This window comes from Myripristis murdjan, chromosome 24 (assembly GCF_902150065.1).
Source record: "Myripristis murdjan chromosome 24, fMyrMur1.1, whole genome shotgun sequence".
NCBI classification, from domain to species: domain Eukaryota; kingdom Metazoa; phylum Chordata; class Actinopteri; order Holocentriformes; family Holocentridae; genus Myripristis; species Myripristis murdjan.
Window position 1 is genome coordinate 310330 of NC_044003.1, and position 21034 is coordinate 331363.

The 21034-nt window shown below is 50.5% G+C and overlaps 1 protein-coding gene across 2 annotated transcripts in view; it reads right to left on the bottom strand.

Moving 5' to 3' along the window:
* Window positions 1-1427: 1427 nt before the first annotated feature.
* cdc42bpb (CDC42 binding protein kinase beta (DMPK-like)) overlaps window positions 1428-21034 on the bottom strand; it is a 50015-nt gene continuing 30408 nt past the window's right edge. The window contains exons 16-38 of one of the 2 annotated variants that reach the window (XM_030046775.1): window positions 20774-20898; window positions 20394-20499; window positions 17161-17309; window positions 16194-16291; window positions 15824-15903; window positions 14951-15025; window positions 14767-14841; window positions 13740-13845; window positions 13370-13506; window positions 12169-12308; window positions 11858-11939; window positions 11544-11757; window positions 10375-10437; window positions 10026-10267; window positions 9545-9899; window positions 9127-9224; window positions 8909-8993; window positions 8684-8801; window positions 8264-8381; window positions 5848-6069; window positions 4789-4897; window positions 4623-4681; window positions 1428-2292 (exon numbers count right to left, since the gene is read on the bottom strand). In XM_030046775.1, coding sequence (XP_029902635.1) covers window positions 2170-2292; window positions 4623-4681; window positions 4789-4897; window positions 5848-6069; window positions 8264-8381; window positions 8684-8801; window positions 8909-8993; window positions 9127-9224; window positions 9545-9899; window positions 10026-10267; window positions 10375-10437; window positions 11544-11757; window positions 11858-11939; window positions 12169-12308; window positions 13370-13506; window positions 13740-13845; window positions 14767-14841; window positions 14951-15025; window positions 15824-15903; window positions 16194-16291; window positions 17161-17309; window positions 20394-20499; window positions 20774-20898 — 2979 coding nt within the window. In that variant the 3' untranslated portion in view covers window positions 1428-2169. The remainder of the gene's footprint in view (window positions 2293-4622; window positions 4682-4788; window positions 4898-5847; window positions 6070-8263; window positions 8382-8683; window positions 8802-8908; window positions 8994-9126; window positions 9225-9544; window positions 9900-10025; window positions 10268-10374; window positions 10438-11543; window positions 11758-11857; window positions 11940-12168; window positions 12309-13369; window positions 13507-13739; window positions 13846-14766; window positions 14842-14950; window positions 15026-15823; window positions 15904-16193; window positions 16292-17160; window positions 17310-20393; window positions 20500-20773; window positions 20899-21034) is intronic. The other variant, XM_030046774.1, reaches the window with a different exon arrangement.

A 21034-nucleotide genomic window follows, 5' to 3' on the forward strand; every position in this document is an offset into this window, starting at 1 on the left:
TTTTTTCACCGTCAGTCAGCCGACACCTCGCCGTGGTCCAGGTGAGGCTCCTCCCCCAGCAGGTGCCGGGTCGACACCTCGCCGTGGTCCAGGTGAGGCTCCTCCCCCAGCAGGTGCCGGGTCGACACCTCGCCGTGGTCCAGGTGAGGCTCCTCCCCCAGCAGGTGCCGGGCCGACACCTCGCCGTGGTCCAGGTGAGGCTCCTCCCCCAGCAGGTGCCGGGTCGACACCTCGCCGTGGTCCAGGTGAGGCTCCTCCCCCAGCAGGTGCCGGGCCGACACCTCGCCGTGGTCCAGGTGAGGCTCCTCCCCCAGCAGGTGCCGGGTCGACACCTCGCCGTGGTCCAGGTGAGGCTCCTCCCCCAGCAGGTGCCGGGTCGACACCTTGCCGTGGTCCAGGTCCCTGCTCTGTGCTGGCGGACAGATCAGCTGACTGACAGTGAGCTGTGTGTGACTCCGCCTCCAACATGGCAGCTGCACACCTGACTCTCACCTGCGCGTCGGCATGAGCTCACCTGTCATCATGTTTCGTTGTTTCTTGGTTGTTACAATAAACCTGCTGCTGTTTTCTCTCCTCCTTCTTCTTCTCCTGTTGTTGTTGTTGTTGTTGTTGTTGTTGTTTGTCTGTGCGGCTGCAGACCCGAGTGTTTTCTCTCGTGTCTGAGAGCAAAGAGCAGCAGGACGCTGGGTGCAGCTGCTCGGCGCTCTGCTGCCCCCTGCTGGCCGGCTGGCCGCTGTGCACCAAACAAAAGGACTTGGGTTTTGATGCTGAACTAAGATTTTAAATTTGATCCTGTTGACCTGAAGGACGATTCAAACCTGAAGTGGAGTTTTATTGTTGAACCCTTTGAAGCCCAGCAACTTCACTTCCAGACACAGAACAGGTGATGAGCAAAACATTATCCAGAACAGACTAAATTAGTAAAAGGTTACAAGATAAATAGAACTAAAATGGCCATAAAATCCCTAAAACAAAAGCTAATAAATAACTCCAGTTAACTAAAAAATATTTTTTTATTAAAGTAACTAAAAAAAAAGACTGATATGAAATATATAGTTTGATTTTCTGAACCAGGGTGTTTTTTTTTTTTTGTTAATGTTGCACCAGAGTTCTGCTTTATTTTCAGTTGATCTTCAGACTAAATTAATCTGTGGTGATCAGATTACAGTGAGGGATCAACGCCACATGTTTCTGATCAATAAGGAGCTCATTGATCGCTGCTGTTCATCCTGATGGGAGCGGCGGCGCAGCGCTCGCTCTCTCCACAGGGGGGCGCTATGCGGCGGACTGCCACAACTGGCCCTTTAATGCCTCTCCTATCCAGCCAGTTAACTGCACATCAATCAGCCAATCAGAAGCAGAGCTCGTTAACAGGAGCTCCGCCTCCTCTGACACACAAATTAGAAAAAAGAACAACAACAAAAACCAGCGAGACACAACAGATTCTTTTATTGTCTGTTCAAAGTTTTCTTGCTAACATTTCAATAATTACAAAGATTTCAACTGGTGATCTGGAAGAAAAAAGCAGTAGTGTTCCTGTTCAGCTGGAGTCCATCCAGGGTCAGAGGTCAGAGGTCGGGGAGGGGTGGGGGTGGGGGGGGGGGGGGGGTGCAACAGGAAGAGATCACTGACACAAAATCAAAGAGGATTTCTTTTTCCTTGGACTACAACAATGTGCACGTTTAACATTTTAATATTTAATACAGTGTTTCAGAAGAGCCGCCCGTCAGCCTGTAGGTCACCCAGAGGTCACAGCGAGGTCACGGTGAGGTCATCACTGTGAGGTCACAGCGAGGTCACGTGAGCTCGCGGCGCCCCCCGGTGGCCTGCAGCTGACAGCGCGATGCGGCCCGGTGCTCCTCACTGTTTACCAGCTAAACTTATTTCTGACAAACACCTAGAGTTAAAACGACAGCTGGGGGCGGGGCTTGGGCTCCCGCACAGAGCGTCTGCGTTGCCATGGTTACCCAGCAGAATAAAATCCAGGTTAAAAGCAGCAGGAAGTTGAGAGGCGCCGCCGGGTCAAACTCGGAAATAAAATCAAATCAAAGTAAAATCAAAAGCCTCCCGCCTTCAGCCTGTTAGCTCCTCCCACACGCTGAGGGCAGGGGTCAGGGGTCAGGGCAGGGGGTGGGGGCGGGGTCACGGGTCAGGGCGGGGGGTCAGGGGTCAGGGGTCAGGGTCGAAGCCGTCCAGGGTGAGCTGGCTGCGATGAGGGGAGTTGGGGCTCGGAGGACTGCTGGGGTTAGAGCTGTTGGAGGGAGTCGAGTGTTTGGTCGAGTCCGAGTCCGGCTGAGAGACAGACAGGCAGAGAGACAGACAGGCAGAGAGACAGACAGGCAGAGAGACAGACAGACAGACAGACAGAGAGACAGACAGTATAATCAGTGTGCATGCCAGCTTCACGTTGTTCCTCCTCACCTGAGGCAGGTGAGCTGACGTTTGTTTACTTTTGGTTTCGGGAACTCTGAAGGCTGCGTCCCTCTCCCCATGGCAATGCATTGTGGGAGAACAGCTTGCACTATATGTTCAAAACACTGAGCCAGCTGAGAGTGTGTGTGTGTATGTGTGTGTGTTATAGTGTTGCACGGTATACCAAAACTTTGGTATTTCTGCGGTATTTTTTTAAAAAAACGGTACAGGATTCCACTTCTCTGACGTTCGGGGTTCCTGTGTCCAACATAAAGGCAAAAGGAGGTGAAAAGCCCCGTCAGTAACAGGAGGATCTGGTGCACACTGGCTGCTTTCAGCTCACTGAGCCTCGCTGACCTAACGCCAGACTTCATACAGCGCCACTTCCATTTCACTGACAGCAATAACTCCTGACATAACTCCTGATATAACTCCTGAAATAACTCCTGATATGACTCCTGAAATAACTCCTGAAATAACTCCTGACATAACTCCTGATATGACTCCTGACATAACTCCTGAAATAACTCCTGACATAACTCCTGATATGACTCCTGAAATAACTCCTGACATAACTCCTGAAATAACTCTTGAAATAACTCTTGAAATAACTCCTGACATAACTCCTGAAATAACTCTTGAAATAACTCGACATGACCCCTGAAATTACTCCTGAAATGACTCCTGACATAACTCCTGAAATAACTCTTGACATAACTCCTGAAATAACTCTTGACATAACTCCTGAAACAACTCTTGAAATAACTGCTGAAATAACTCAAGATAACTCCTGAAATAACTCTTGACATAACTCCTGATATGACTCCTGACATAACTCCTGAAATAGCTCCTGACATGACTCCTGATATAACACCTGAAATAACTCCTGACACAACTCCTGAAATAACTCTTGACATAACTCCTCATATGACTCCTGACATAACTCCTGACCTAATCTCCTGAAATAACTCCTGAAATAACTCTTGACATAACTCCTGATATGACTACTGAAATAACTCCTGATATGACTCCTGATATAACTCTTGACATAACTCCTGACATAACTCCTGAAATAACTCCTGACATAACTCCTGATATGACTCCTGAAATAACTCCTGACATAACTCCTGAAATAACTCCTGACATAACTCCTGAAATAACTCCTGATATAACTTCTGAAATAACTCTTTACATAACTCCTGATATGACTCCTGAAATGACTCCTGACATAACTCCTGATATGACTCCTGACATAACTCCTGAAATAACTATTGAAATAACTCCTGAAATACCTCCTGACATAACTCCTGACCTAACCTCCTGACATAACTCTTGACATAACTCCTGACATAACTCCTGATATGACGCCTGATATAACTCCTGATATAACTCCTGACATAACTCCTGACATAACTCCTGATATAACTCCTGATATAACTCCTGAAATAACTCCTGATATGACTCCTGAAATAACTCCTGACATAACTCCTGATATGACTCCTGAAATAACTCCTGATATGACTCCTGATATAATCCCCCCACTCTTGATTCCTGTAGACAACAAGGGAAGCAGAAGTGTCCTGCGGGGTTTCTTTGCTTACCCGCTCACCTGGCCAAGCCTGTGTGCTGTTACAGAGCAGAGAAAACACCTCACACCTGTCCGAGCACCTGAGCGACACACACCCAGCTCTGTAAGGCAGTCAGAGCCCGACAGGTGAGTGAATAAACCTGCTGACACGCCGGCAGCATGTAGGACGATGATGAGATATTGGATGTAGGAATACCTCACAGTTTAACCTGAGACACCTGACCATCATAAACTACATGTGCAGCATATTTAAAAACACATTAAAGGCGTATTTGAAACCTGAAAATAAGGTGAAGGGCTGCTAAAAACAGCTCTAGCTGCTTCAGTTAACCAGCGGCAGTTTACAAACGGCAAGTAAATGAAGAAAACAATATTCAGAGGTGGTGCCATATTAATATAACCGGTATTATTATTACCATGCCGCATGGCTTCAGCTGAGAGGCTCTGAACTCAGCAAGTCGTTTGGAAAAGTCTGATGAACCCTTGAGGACCTTCAGTTTCTTCTCTGATTAGTCATTTTAGTGTCATTTGGTACCGAGTGTCCAACTGGAAGTATCGTTTCAGTATCGAGTATTGTCATCAAAGTCTATACGTTGCTATGGTGACAGCACTGATGTGTTACCTCTCTGTCCAGGTCCTGCTCCGGCTCCGACACACTGCGAGACGAGCCTCCTCCGAAATCTGCAACACACACACACACACACACACACACACACACACACACCAGCTGTTACACACTGACTGAACTCTGTGTGTGAATCTGTGTGTGTGTGTGTGTGTGTGTGTACCTGACGCGGTACGGGTAATGTGTGTCTTGCTCTTCTGTTGCCGGGAGATACTGGACAGTGGGCGGGGCTTATCTTTAGCTGAGTCATCCTGAGAGGAGGGCATCACACTCTGCACACACACACACACACACACACACACACACACACAGTGTGAGATGAATGAGCTCTACAGACACACAGAGCTACAGACCAACAAGCAGAGCTCCGCCCAGTCAGCAGACACAGGATGCTGCTCCCTGATTGGCTGACAGGGTCGACAGCTGACTCTGGTAACTCAGAGGTTAAAGGTCAAGGACGGTCCTGCACACACACACACACACACACACACACACACACACACACAGGAATGAAGCACTAACCTGCTGATAACTGACTAATAAACAACAAGTGACTAAAACTAGAAACTAATAACTGAGTAAAACCACCTGCAAACTGCAAAATCAGAACAAACCAACAGTGATCAATAACTAATGACTAATGACTAATAATGTAAAAACTGACAAACTGACCACAAACTAAAAACTGATTGGTAACTAATAATCAGAAATACTTTATTGATCCCTGCAGGGAAACTATCGACAGACTCATTAATAACTAATAACAAACAGTAACACCTGGCTCACTGATGAGCTCATCAGTCAGCTGACTGACTGAACAGCTGTTCAGCCAATCAGCTCCTGAGAAGCTGATTGGCTGTTTCAGGTTCAGTTTGCTTTATTCCCACAGTAGCCATGTTTGATTTTAAAGCTCCACCCCTCCCAGGGGTGGAGCTTAAGATCTGAACTCCATGTTGATGTCACCAGCTCCGCCCACAGCAGTTCCGGTTCATTTGCTGACATCATGATGACATCATGATGACATCACAGTCACAATTCCCACCACAACTGTCCCCAAAATCCAACATGGCCGCTGCAGAATGAAGCCAGAAAAAGCCTGAGGGCGGAGCCTCCGCAAGCCAACCACTGCAAACAGAAGAGCAGAGGATGCTGGGAAGGGGGCGGGGGTGGGGGAGAGGGTGGCAGAGCGACGGAGAGAGAGAGAGAGAGAGAGGCGGCCTACCCTTCCCAGAGAGGAGGTGGAGGGAGAGGAGGAGGAGGAGGAGGAAGAAGGCTGCAGGAGGCTCTGCTGGGAGCAGCAGGAGGAGGAGGAGGAGCACGCGTCTTTCTGCAGGAACACGCCCGCCGACGCACACGTCATGTGATACACATGCTCAAAGTTGGAGGGGGGGGAGATGAGGGTGTGGCGGGAGGAGGAGGGGGAGGGGGAGGTGACATCACTGGTCTGAGGGGGGAGAAGGAGGGGGAGAGGGGAGGGGAGGGGGGTGAGAGAAGGAAGTAGAGTCAGTGTGAAGAACGGAGAGCATGCTGGGAACACAACACTCTGCACAGGAAGGAAACCACTGTTACCACGGAGACAGGCACCCCAAAAACCCCCAAACAGACGCCGGCGCTGCCTGAGGCGCACACAGCGCTCAGCCACGTGTGGCTCTGGACTCTCAGCGTTAATCTGTTTTTATCTGGATTAAGTCGCCAAAAACATCTGTGGCTTTCAGTCGACGGAAACCGATGGAAAGTTTGAATCCGATTCTACCGAACCCAGAACCTCTTTACAAATAATCATTAAATTATTTGTTGGTGACTTTTAGACACAGATCAATCTAAATTTCTCATTCTAGGTTCTTGTATTTGGGATCTAACTTTTCTTTTACTCTGTACTTCATATCAGAAGTAAAATTGGCCCATGTGTCTGTTCCCTGTCATAGTTTTCCATCATTTTTTTGTTTTGTTATTGTCAGCATGTTTTCGTCCTGGAAAAGTGCCATTGATGAACGCTTTCTGATTTATTCACTGGCTGTCATGATCACCCCAGATGACGCTGATCTGATACTGTGTGAGCTTGTTTGTGAATTGATTCAAAAAATGATAATGAAAAAATTTGTTGTGTGAGATTTTCGAAATGCGTTGTTGGTCACAGCTCTCATGAGCTGTATCTCAGGAGTGGACAGCGAGTGCCCGAAGCAGCCCGAGGTCGTCCCGAAGCAGCCCGAGGTCGTCCCGAAGCAGCCCGAGGTCGGCCCGAAGTCGCCCCGAAGCAGCCCGAGGTCGGCCCGAAGTCGCCCCGAAGCAGCCCGAGGTCGGCCCGAAGCCGGCCCGAGGTCGGCCCGAAGTCGCCCCGAAGCAGCCCGAGGTCGGCCCGAAGCCGGCCCGAGGTCGGCCCGAAACAGCCTGAGGTCGGCTCCAAGCAGCCCGAGGTCGGCCCGAAGTCGCCCCGAAGCAGCCCGAGGTCGGCCCAAAGCAGCCCGAGGTCGGCCCGAAGCCGGCCCGAGGTCGGCCCGAAGCAGCCCGAGGTCGGCCCGAAGCAGCCCGAGGTCGGCCCGAAGCAGCCCGAGGTCGGCCCGAGGTTGGCCCGAAGCAGCCTGAGGTCGGCCCGAAGCCGGCCCAAGGTCGGCCTGACTCGACAGGCGTGTCCCAGCCAGCAGACCCCTGTGTTCTCTGTTGCCCCTTGTCCACCAAAAAGCACCTGGTGCTAGTTCGGAGCTGGTGCTAGAGCCGGTGCTTAACTGGTGCCAACAAAGAACCGGTTTGCTTTTCCACCGGCCAACAGCCAAGCGGAGCCAAGTCAGAGCCACGTCATTACGTCATCGTAAAACGTGATCACGTGGGTGTGCGAGACGCTCGCTTGGAATCACAACAACAAACATGGACGACCCACCGTAGCGATGCAAATACTGCTCGTGTGTTTACAAGCCTACATTGCGGTCCAGAGGCGAAAAACGCAATTATTGTCGGCTACCCGTCGTATTCGTGGTCGGAACGAACGGTGAGTACGTTTAGCTTCACGTTTATAGCGATCGCTGCTCCCGTTTGAGTCTGTAAGTTCGCCTACCAATGACGCGGTGGGTCGCGTCATCAGTTCTTTCTCTGGCTCCTGTTTAGCCCCTGCTCGCCGTTGGTTGGCTTGCTTGGAACCAGTTTGGCACCAGTTTGGCCCGTGCTTGGGCGGTGGAAAACCAAAAAACTGGTGCCAAGTCAGGCACCGGCTCCGAACCAGCCCTAGTGGAAAAGGGGTATGTCTGGGACGGGACTGCTGGTCCAAAGGGCACAGCGAAGAGGAGAAATCAGATTTTTCATGGAGTATACGGACCGATGGACCCTCACGTCATGAAGTGGCTCCAGGGAGACGGGGGCAGCGGAAAATATCAATTCAATTTAAATTCTCCTTTACTGCAAGGTGAACATCGCCCAACCCTGGTTAGCACTGACTGGGGTGGATCTGAGTTCTCTACTTTCTGTCAGGCTGAGCTGAGGCCGGCGGAGGGAAACTGTGGGGGCGGGACTTCTTGTTGTGACATGACATCACTTCCTGCTGCTCTAGAAGAAGAGGATCACGTTATCTACTATCAAATGGCAGATGGACCGCTGATGTGGAAGAAAAGAAGAGGAGGAGATGGGGGAGGAGCAGGAGGCGGAGTTACCAGCGGGAGGTCCATGAGGACCTGCATGCCATCTCCTGGTCCCATGTGAGCCACGTGGTTGAAGTTGGTGGGGTTGGAAATCATCTTGGACCGCAGCTCCGGATCCCTCAGCATCTCCCTGCTCGGACACACACTCAGGGTTAGAGTCAGCAGGTCACTGGCGGTTGCTAGGGTGTATCAGCTGGTTGCTAGGGTGGTTCTCAGTGGTTGCCAAGGTGTTTCTAAGTGGTTGCTAGGGTGGTTCTAGGTGGTTGCCAAGGTGTTTCTAAGTGGTTGCTAGGGTGGTTCTCAGTGGTTGCCAAGGTGTTTCTAAGTGGTTTCTAAGGTGGTTCTGGGTGGTTGCCAAGGTGTTTCTAAGTGGTTGGTAGGGTGTTTCTAAGTGGTTGCTAAGGTGGTTCTGGGTGGTTGCCAGGCAGTCACCTCCTCTGCTGCAAGCGCTCCTCCTCAGGAACCTTGAACAGGAACTTCCTCTTGCTGCGGGTTCGGACCATCAACTTCTTACTGTTATCTGATGTTTCTGGGATGGTGAGATCTCCCTCTATAGGACAGACAGACAGGCAGAGAGACAGAAAGCCAAAGAGACAGACAGGTGTTAACGTGTCCAGGTATTCAGGTGTCCAGGTGTTCAGGTGCTCAGGTGTTTACCTGAGGAAGTATTGCTGAAGTAAATCAGGCGAGGCAGCTCTGAACTCAGCAGGTTCAGTGTCCCTTCAACATTCAGAGGTCGAATCTGTGGAGACAGGCAGACAGACGGACAGACAGGCAGACAGACAGACAGACAGGCAGAGACCATTTAGTTTAGATGGCCCATGCTGATTGGCTGATAATGATGCAGACAGGTGGGCTGAGCTGTGATTGGCTACCTTGCGCAGGGAGATGGTCTGAACCCACTCTGTGGTGTGAATGTCAAACACATCGACTCCATATTCACTGTAGACCGTCAGGTAGGACGCGTTAGAGCCTGGGGGGTGCAGAGAGAGAGAAAGAGAGAGAAAGAGAGAGAGAGAGAGAGAGAGAGAGAGGGAAAATGGTTGAGAAAGTGTTGCTTCCTGTTGCCTGCAGTGATTCTCTACATTCACAACTTCAGGTATCAGGATGCAGGAGCTGGTTCATGTCAGCAGCCAGCAGGTGGCAGCAGAGCTCTGCTGCGGCATGTTTCACACCTGCACTCACCTGCTGTGACAGACACTCAGGGTTTGATTTCACCTGTGACTCATGATTAATAAACGGGTTCAGTGGACCAGCAGGTATGATGTGAATATGAATGTAAGTATTTCATACTGCATGCGAGCGGCGTGGCGGGCCACATCAGCTCCTGGGTGCGGGAGCGGCGTCCCTGGGTGTCGACGTAGATGCCGAGCTGGCTGAAGCACAGCAGCAGCTCCGAGTTCCCCACCTCCAGGGCGTGCAGGGCGTCCAGCGGCTGCTGGGCCAGGAAGGCCAGCGACGGGTCGGCCGGGCTCACCAGGCTGATGGGCGACGACTCGCCCTGCAGGGCCAGCAGGGCGAAGCCCGCCGGGTAGCCCACACACAGCCGCTCCCTCACCATGCCCAGCCACTGGACTGTGCCCGGGGCCTGGACCTCCCACAGCTTCTTATGGTGAGGCCGAGAACGCGTGATCTCATAGCACAGAACCTGCAGAACCAGAACGAGACCAGAACATTAACACAGAGCCTGCAGAACCAGAACGAGACCAGAACATCAACACAGAGATCAGCTTGGTTTGTTTTTTTTTAGTTTTGGGTGCGTTAGTTTTGTGACCTGGCGTTTGACAGCGGCCAGCAGGCAGGCGGGGCCTCCGGGCCGCAGCACCCCGGTGGTCAGCGCCTGGCAGCCTTTGGTTTCTGTCAGCTTGATGTCGAAGGCAGCCTCCGCGCCCTCTAGCGCCCCCCAGGCGTGAAGGTGCACGTGACGGTTCCTCCCACACAGCAGAGCCACGATCTTCTCCTTAGGAATCAACTCAATCTGATAGACCTTCTTACAGTCTGCTGCTCGCACGATCACTGCACAGAGAGAGAGAGAGTCTGAGGTCAGCCCATCACATCCTGATCAATGATCAATACAGCTGCTGAAGCTCTGCAAAAGACAGCTGTCTGTCTGACTGTCTCACCATCTCTGGTCACCTCCACCACAAACAGGCCATCCTCGGCTCCCAGGACGATCCGCTCCCGATCTGCAGGGAGAGAGAGAGAGAGAGAGAGGGAGAGGGAGAGAGAGAGAGAGAGAGAGAGAGAGAGAGAGAGAGAGAGAGAGAGAGAGAGAGAGAGAGAGAGAGAGAGAGACAGAGGGAGACTTCCATTAGAAAGAGGCTGGCTGAGGAGCTGGGTTAGACAGCAGCACTCACTTTTGTCAGTTCAGTTCTGTAGCTTCTTCGTGTTCCGGACCCCTAGGTTTCCCCTCCTGAGGCCCCGGATCCCCAGGTTTCCCCTCCTGAGGACCCGGATCCCCAGGTTTCCCCTCCTGAGGCCCCGGATCCCCAGGTTTTCTCTCCTGAGGCCTCGGACCCCCAGGTTTCCCCTCCTGAGGACCCGGATCCCCAGGTTTCCCCTCCTGAGGCCCCGGATCCCCAGGTTTCCCCTCCTGAGGACCCGGATCCCCAGGTTTCCCCTCCTGAGGCCCCGGATCCCCAGGTTTTCTCTCCTGAGGCCTCGGACCCCCAGGTTTCCTCTCCTGAAATGTTCAATTAATGGTGATTTTGATTTCTGCCATAATCGCCCAGCCCTAACCCAGAGGTTCTGTTGGAGGGTTCCTTCCTGGCCGCTGTCGCCCTGTGCGGTGCAGAGTTTGGTTCACAGGACTGGCCAATACCTGACGGGTTTCTGTAAAGCGCCTTGAGAGAACCTCTGTTATAATTTGATGCTGTACAAATAAAACTGAATCTAAACTGAATTCATTATGGAATTGTCCAGGTGTCATAACTTGTGAAATCAATTCAAATCCTGAGATTAAAACATCATGTGCAAATAATCAATAATCACTGCTACAGATTTTTGCCTGGTGAATTAACCCTTTGGCTCCTGGGACAGTTCACTGGGTTTCTTTACATTAGCAAAAACTAGCAGGAATAAATCTTTTTGAAGTAAACTGTTATTAACATGAAATACTGAAAGGCCAGATCAGTGAAGCTGGATCAGACTTCTCGTGCCTTCAGATGCCTTTCACAAACATTTAGACTCCTCCTCACTCTGCTGAAGACCCTCATGTTGAACACCACTGCCTCAGCGGCCTGTCAAGTCCCACTTCCTGTCAGGTGTTCCAGCAGCAGGTGGAGGTACTGACCCAGAATGGCGGCGGACAGCGTGGTCTTGATCACAGGAAGCGAGGAGTCGTAGGCCTCGTGCAGAACGTGCACCTGCCGGTTCTTCAGCAGGTTCTTGGTCAGGATGTTCTGCAGACCCTCCAGGATGCCCACCCACCGCCTCTTCTCCGCCTCGCTCTCCGCCAACACCAGCAGAGACACCGAGCGCAGCGGCGAGCTCAGCAGAGACGTCACCTGATCAACGACAACAACAACAACAACAACAACAACAACATGAGCCAGAGCCAAGGTGGACAGCTGCTGTGGGCAGGCAGGAGCAGACAGGAACTCTCACCCTGAAGATACAAGGAATGTCCTTCCTGGTAGCGTGGATCACATCTGATGCCAAGACCGAGCTGACAGAGAACTCCTCATCCCTGCAACACACACACACACACACACACACACACACACACACACACACACACACAGTTAGTATCAGATAGACAACTGAACCACAACTGAACCCATCCACATTTTTATCTTTCTTCACATGTAGAGCAGATAATAAGGATATGGGAATCCATAATCAATAATAAGCACATTTCCTACAGTCAGACAGTCAGACAGACAGGCAGGCAGACAGACAGACAGACAGACAGTTACCTGAGGTCCAGCACCAGGCTGGCCACCACGCCCGGCTGGGTGGATTTGCCCTCTGGGACCTCGTACAGGAACAGCTTACAGTCACAAACCACAGCAAACGCCCTCTGCCAGCCCTTCTTCACCCCGCTGGGCTTCGGGATCTGCACACACACACACACACACACACACACACACACACCATTATTGAGCATGTGCAGCAGACATCTGATCTTAAAAAACTCTCAATAAAACAGACAGAACCTGTTAGCAAATCAGATGCAGGGAGGCTGCTGCTGTTGGCTTGATAAGCTAATTGGCTTAATGAGCTTACAAAAATAAGACTGGCTTTAGCCAACAAAGCTAACTGTACCAAACAAGCTGAGGTGTTTCCACTGTTTTATCGACAAAACCGTACAAAATGGGAATAAATTATATCACAGTGACAGTACAGTATTACCACAGTGTTACCACAGTGATAGTACAGTGTTACCACAGTGTTAAAACAGTGATAGTACAGTGTTACCACAGTGACAGTACAGTGTTACCACAGTGACAGTACAGTGTTACCACAGTGACAGTACAGTGTTACCACAGTGACAGTACAGTGTTACCACAGTGACAGTACAGTGTTACCACAGTGTTACCACAGTGATAGTACAGTGTTACCACAGTGTTACCACGGTGACAGTACTGTGTTACCACGGTGACAGTACAGTGTCACCACGGTGACAGTGCAGTGTCACCACAGTGTTACCACGGTGACAGTACAGTGTTACCACGGTGACAGTACAGTGTTACCACGGTGACAGTACAGTGTTATCACGGTGACAGTAAAGTGTTACCACGGTGACAGTACAGTGTTACCACGGTGACAGTACAGTGTTACCACAGTGTTACCACGGTGACAGTACAGTGTTACCACGGTGACAGTACAGTGTCACCACAGTGTTACCACGGTGACAGTACAGTGTTACCACGGTGACAGTACAGTGTTACCACGGTGATAGTACAGTGTTACCACGGTGATAGTACAGTGTTACCACGGTGACAGTACAGTGTTACCACGGTGACAGTAAAGTGTTACCACAGTGATAGTACAGTGTTACCACGGTGACAGTACAGTGTTACCACGGTGACAGTACAGTGTTACCACAGTGACAGTACAGTGTTACCACAGTGTTACCACGGTGACAGTACAGTGTTACCACTGCACGAGTCTCACCCTCACGTATCCTTTGTATGCGGTGCCGATGCCTCTCTGGACATCAATTCCCAGAGGCCTCTTGGCCTGCTCTGCTGGGATTGGACAGACCAGGGGGGCGTGGTCTTTACAGGACACATGGCAGATAAACGAGCACACTGCAGACAGACAAACAGACGACAGACAGTCAGACAGACAGACAGGCAGAGGGTCAGTGATGTCATGACACTGCAGTAGAAGTTAATGCTGTGAGACTTTTCAGTGGTTTGGTACAAACTGTGATATGAAGAAAAATTAGATGATATTGTTGTGGTGGAAATCAGGATGAGGAGATAAACATTTCCACTGTGTGTGTGTGTGTGTGTGTGTGTGTGTGTGTGTGTGTGTGTACCTTCACAGGCGTAGCCCTGTCGGATGAGTCCCACCATCAGCGAGGTGCAGTGTGTGCACTGAGTCGGACTGGAGAACGTCTTGATGCTCAGCTGGTGAGCTTTGGGCTGCGCGCACGCACGCACACACACACACACACACACACACACACACACACGCACGCACACACACACACACACACACACGCACACGCACACGCACACGCACACACACCAAAACAACATTACTATGGAACTTAGATGTCGCTGCAGTGCACTGTGGTTCGTTGAGAAACAAACAAACAGCAAACAGAGGTGAGGAGCCGCCGCCCCTCAACATCACCTGACCTCTGTCAGAAACACTCGGCCAAGAAATGACCCCAAAACAGCAAACAGGCAGAAAGAAGGTACAGGAACAATTTGCACAACAAAGTCATGAAACAAACAAAAACAAAGAAATGCCCTGAACTTAAGCGACCAAACAAAGTCCTGGAAAAAAATATTAGCCAACAACAGATTTTTGTGTGTGTTATATTATTTTAAATATATCATTACAATAACATTACACTAAACTAGTTTCTGGGCTATTTTTACCCAATTTTTATTGATTGATTTGTTTTAGTTTCGTGATGACTGAGCTGTGATGACAGAGGCTCCAGACACTTCAGGTCAGTTTCTTTCTTCTTTTATTCATTTTGGTGTAACTTGTTCAGCTGCTCGTTGACTTTTCAGAATCAGGATATAGTCAGTCTGCACACACACATACGTACACACACACACACACACACACACACGCCCGCCCACACACACACACACACACACACACACACACACGCCCGCCCACACACACACACACACACAACACGCCCACACACACACACACACACACACACACACACACACACACACACACACACACAGGGACAATGCAGACTGACAGCCTCCAAGCATGCCACCCTACAAACTGTATTCTGTATACACACACACACACGGCATTCTGGTGTGTGTGTATGTGTCTGTGTGTGTGAGTGTGCGTGTGCGTGTGTGTACCTTTGGTGTGGTCAGTGCTGAGGTGTGGTAGGCGGGGGAGGGGCTGGCTGGGACTGAAACTGGTTTAACTGGTTCCTGCAGAGACACAGATACAATATTAGGGCAAACAATGTGTGTGTGTGTGTGTGTGTGTGTGTGTGTGTGTGTGTGTGTATAATGTGTGTGTGCTGTATCAGAGACTCACATGGTCGGAGGGGGTGGAGGGGGGCGTGGCCTCTGGTTTCTGGGGGGTGGAGTCAACGTCAGTGATGGAGCTGGTCTGCAGGTCAGAGGTCAGAGTGAGTTCAGGAGTGTGTGTACTATTCTGAATTTCACACACACACACACACACACACACAGACACAGACACACAGACACACAGACACACACTGTTCTGTTAAGGCTGAATTATGCTTCCGCGTAGGAAGAGCGTACGGAGGTTGTGTGAAGCTTACGGGGGTTGTGCGACCGCCGCAGAGCCTTGCCGCGCGCCTCCCAAAAATTGTAACTACGCGGACCCTCCGCAGCCCCACAAGAGCTGTGATTGGTCCGCCCAAGTACATCATTTCCGGCATTTCGTTGCAACCGGCATCACATCCTGTTGTTGTGCCGGCCGGCAGCGCCGTTTTTAAAACAACTGTTGTGTCTCGACTCGTCGGTTGTGTTTGCAAACTTTGGAGAGTGCTGGATCTCGCGGAAGAACGCCTGGCCAAGGAGGTGCGCAAGCACCCGCACCTATACGACTCGTCCTCTCGCCAAGAGCAGCGACCATACGTCACAGGGTCTACGTTGGTGGGCGGAGGATTGCTCAGTGTGTGTCGCAGAGGTATGTTGGACACACACGCGCTGCGTAGGAAATGCGAGCTTCGCACAACCTCCGTACGCTCTTCCAACGCTGAAGCATAATTCAGCCTTTAGACTGCCTGCCAGTTCCACCTCATCACACTGACCCACAGCATGCTGGGTAATAACGACAGACAGGCAGACAGACAGGCAGACAGGCAGACAGACAGGCAGACAGACAGACAGACAGGCAGACAGACAGGCAGACAGACAGGCAGACAGACAGGTGACTCACTCTGAAGGTGAGGTCGTGGGCCAAAGGAGACGTGTTGAAATATTCAAAGATGGAGTCCTGGAAGTCTGGAAGCTTCAGACCTGGAGAGAGAGACAGGCAGAGAGTGAGTGAGACAGGCAGATGAAACAGTATCCCACTGTTTCCATGGCAACCAGGTTACTGAGAGTAACATGTTTACCCGGTGAACATGCCGTCTCTGTTCCTGAGAGATCTGAGTAAGGGTTTCCATGACGACAGCAGAAATCTACCTGCACTAAGCGACTTTCTCTTAATCCACTAACCTGACTGCAACCCGCCACTCTGTTTCCATGGCAACCCGCAGGTCAGATCAGAGAAAGGTGAGACCTGCTGTGAGTGTGTTTGATCTCACCTTTATCAGAACGGGAGCGGCTCTCCTCCAACTCCTTCCTCAGACTGTCCAGCTGCTCCGACATCTCCCTGCTCCTCAGCTCCGACTCCTTCAGCTTACTGCACACACACACACACACACACACACACACACATACATGCACGCACACGCACACACCAGTGTCACTGTTGTGGAGAACTTCTGATCTGAGATGTTGTAACAGAGGTGACATAGTAACAGGTGTTGTAACAGAGGTGACGTAGTAACAGGTGTTGTAACAGAGGTGACGTAGTAACAGGTGCCGTAACAGAGGTGACGTAGTAACAGGTGTTGTAACAGAGGTGACGTAGTAACAGGTGCCGTAACAGAGGTGACGTAGTAACAGGTGTTGTAACAGAGGTGACGTAGTAACAGGTGTCGTAACAGAGGTGACGTAGTAACAGGTGTAACAGAGGTGACGTAGTAACAGGTGACGTAGTAACAGAGGTGACGTAGTAACAGGTGACGTAGTAACAGGTGTTGTAACAGAGGTGACGTAGTAACAGGTGTTGTAACAGAGGTGACGTAGTAACAGGTGACGTAACAGAGTTGACGTAGTAACAGGTGACGTAGTAACAGGTGTTGTAACAGAGGAGACGTAGTAACAGGTGACGTAGTAACCGGTGTTGTAACAGAGGTGACGTAGTAACAGGTGTTGTAACAGAGGTGACGTAGTAACAGGTGTTGTAACAGAGGTGACGTAGTAACAGGTGTTGTAACAGAGGTGACGTAGTAACATGTGTTGTAACAGAGGTGACGTAGTAACAGGTGACGTAACAGAGGTGACGTAACAGGTGACGTAGTAACGTGTTGTAACAGAGGTGACGTAGTAACAGGTGTAGTAACAGGTGTAGTAAAGGGGTGACAGTATTTGCAAAGGCACCAGGTGGTATCTGAAGTGGTTTTTGACAGCTGGTGTGAACAGCTGGCTGTCTGTGTGACCTCTGACCTTTCAAAGGCGATGTTGGTGGCCTTGACCTTGCGCAGCTCCTCCTGCACGAGCTGCTTGGCCCGGATCTCAGCGTCCAGCGCCGACTGCAGCTCCAGGCGGGCCGACATGTCCAGCTTCTGGCTGCGACGCACCTTCCACAGGGGGTCCTGCACACAGGGCCACACAGAACACACTGATGCTGCTGTGCATCACCGCTGCCATGGCGACGCATCGCCCCAGCCACTCCCTTAGCATAAAGAGCAGCTCGGTAACCTTCACTGAGCTGAAAGGTTTTCAACAGGTGTCAGTGAGACAGGTAACCTGGAGCCGCAAGCACAAAACCCTCCCCAGCCCAGAGCCTCTGCATGCTCAGTGTAACAGAGCGTGTAAACTCTCCCTGAGTGAGCGGTGCTGTTTTAGGAAGGCCGTATCGTTCTTCCTCCCTCTCTGCCGCCGGCTGACATCACGGTGAGGGCCGGCCCTCGAGGGACGGCTCTGAATGGCTCCAGACTTACAGGAGCCGGGCGATCACGAGGAAATGCTTATTGATTCCTGTTAAATATTTGGTGCCTGAGGTTTTCTAAATGATGCCACTGCTTATGGTTATGGTATAATTATGGTATGGTATGGCATGATGCATTGGTGCAGGTCAGCGGTGGGCAGCGTTTCTGGTTCAAGGGCGGGATCGACAGGTGAAGAACAGGTGAGGGGCAAATTTCTAGTTTAAAATGTATTTCTATACCGCTGCCTTTTTGTTTCAAACACATTCAGTTATATCACAAAACTTTCCTATTCAAATTTCTTTTTTAATCAATCGATCAATTATTGCTGAGTCATGTTTTTGGAGCTCATCAGTGGCGTGTGCTGGTCTGTCCTCCCTCTCACAGCCTGACGCTCATCAGCTCAGTTTGAGCAAAACAAGTGAAACTCTGTGGATGGTGCCCGTTTCCCACAATGCTTCACTGGGTCTCAGGGATTTTGTGAGCCAGCATGAAACCCACACAGCGTGAACAGGAGGAGCTGCCACGTCGAGCTCAACTCATATCAAACACTGCCACCTACAGGACTGTTGGTGCACAGCAGCTCTGTCAAATAAACAAAAGAATTCATTTTCCTATACATGCGTAAATTTGGCAACTAAAAATCATGATTTATATCCAAGGGCCATATCAGACTGTCTTGGATCCTGCCCCAGGCCTTATTTTGGATGTTACAGGTGCACTACTGAGCTCAGGTGGGCTGGAGCAAATGGTCAGAGGTGTGACTGCATTTGACAAAACAACAACAAACAAGCAGCAGTGATACAGAAAACTGTAAATCATAAATACTGTGTTGTTGAGCAGGACGTCCATGTGTTGTGATGAACAGCAGCAGGTGTAAATCTTAAACTGATAGCTGTGGCTGTGTTTTTTTCCCCCATTTCAGTGGAACAGATCCTCCAGTTCAACCCGTCAGCGCCCCCCTGTGGAGAGAATGAGCCCTGCAGCGCCGCGGCTCTGCTCCAGAATCAGTCAGGTGGACCGGAACCAGAGAACAACAGGATTCTGAGCTGGAAAAAGGCGTTCAAACGTTTTTTCAGCTCAGAAAACTCGTGGGGTTTTCCCGTCCAGCTGCTCTTCAGCGGCGGTGCAGTGCTCGCTCTCACCACAGGGGGGCGCTGACGGGTCACACCTGCAGGATTTGTTGAGGCCGGCTCATACCACAGATCCACACCCGGATGATCTGGAAAAACGCAGCTACTCGCAAGAAGAAGAAGAAGTGGACACGGCATGTCGTTTCTATGGCAACGAGCCTCTTTACTCCAGTGCTTCTGTCGGCTTCCTGCCGCCGGACCGTGCTGCCTTCACGGGCCATCAGCAGCTCGGGAACATGGACGCTCGCTTCCCTTTTAACCCCATTCATTTTTACACCGTGAACCCTGTTATCACCACGGCAACTAGACTACACGGACTACAGGGCATTACAGCGTAGATCTATAGAAACAGACTGTACAGGACACTACAGCGTAGATCTATAGAAACAGACTGTACAGGACACTACAGCGTAGATCTATAGAAACAGACTGTACAGGACTTCTCTCTGGTCCTGGTTTGGTGTGAACTGGCATCAAACCACCACAGCTACCAGTTTAAAGACACCCGGCCTGAATGACATCATCATGACATCATCATGACATCATCATGACATCATCACGACATCATCGCCCCCCTGCCTTTGGCCAGCCCGATGAGTGACAGACGTGCAAGCCAATAGCCATGCAAGCTTCTTGGACCCGCCCACAGCCAGGTCCTGCGTCGGGATTGGCTGGAAGCAGGTGACTGACACACTCACCCTCCTGTCGCCACCAGCAGGAGGCCAGGGCCTCTGAGGGGGCGTGGCCACGCCTGACTCTCGCTCAGGCAGCAAGTTAAAGGAGGAACAATCCCATAAACATCAACACGTACTGCAGTAATACTACTAATACTACCAGAGTGCACATAATACTACTGCAGTACATGTTATACGATCAGTACGACTACAGTGTGATCCTACTGCAGTTTTTTAAAATTATTTTTTATTTATTTATTTATTTTTTGTTGTTGTTTTACCTATGCCTGCGCTTTTGTTTTTACTGTGAAGCATTTATCCGTGCCTGTACGCCTGTTTTTTAATGTGCACTTATTTTTACTGTGAAGCACTTTGGTTCAGCTAAGCTGCTGTAAATGTGCTATAGAAATAAACATGACTTGACTTGACTACACATAATACTACTGCAGTACACATAATACTACTATAGTACACATAATACTACTATAGTACACATAATACTACTGCAGTGCACATAATACTACTGCAGTGCACATAATACTACTATAGTACACATAATACTACTGCAGTACACATAATACTACTATAGTACACATAATACTACTATAGTACACATAATACTACTGCAGTGCACATAATACTACTATAGTACACATAATACTACTATGTGTGTATGTGTGTGTGTATGTGTGTGTGTGTGTGCGTGTACGTATGTGTGCGCGCGTGTGTGCGCGCGCGTGTGTGTGTGTGTGTGTGTGTATATGTGCGTGTGTGTGTGTGTATGTGTGTGTGTGTGTGTGTGTATATGTGCGTGTGTGTGTGTATGTGTGTGTGTGTGTGTGTGTGTGTGTGTGTGTGTGTGTGTATATGTGCGTGTGTGTGTGTATGTGTGTGTGTGTGTGTGTGTGTGTGTGTGTGTGTGTGTGTGTGTGTGTGTGTGTTACCAGAGGCCTGGTGCCCAGGCTGGAGCTGCGCAGAGTCTCCAGCTCTTCTGTCATCTTGGAGGCCAGAGCCTGAAGGTAACCCCGAGCATCCTTCTCATCACTCACCCTGCGCGCGCGCACACACGCACGCACACACACACACACACACACACACACACACACTCACACACACACACACATACACACACACACACACACACACACACACATACACACACACACACACACACACACACACACAAGTCACTGCTGTGGAGAACAAACTTCTAATCTGAAAGCAGAGCCTGAGGCTGTGATGTCCAGTACTGATGTCAGAGTCAGAGAGTGTGTGTGTGTGTGTGTGTGTGTGTGCGTGTGTGTGTGTGTGCAGCAGGGCTCACCACTGGATAATCTCTGCTATCTGAGCCTCCCAGTGGGCGACGCTCTCCTTCTTGGAGGACAGGTCCTGCAGGTCGTCCTCCAGCTGCCGGTTCTGAGCCGTCAGTTTGTCCACAAACGAGCAGAGCTGAGGGGGAGAGCGGCGGTCAGTGTGCACACCGGGGCCACGGCACAGCCAACACACACACACACACACACACACACACACACACACACACACACACACACACAGCACAGCGGCATCAAACACACAGCGGCACCCA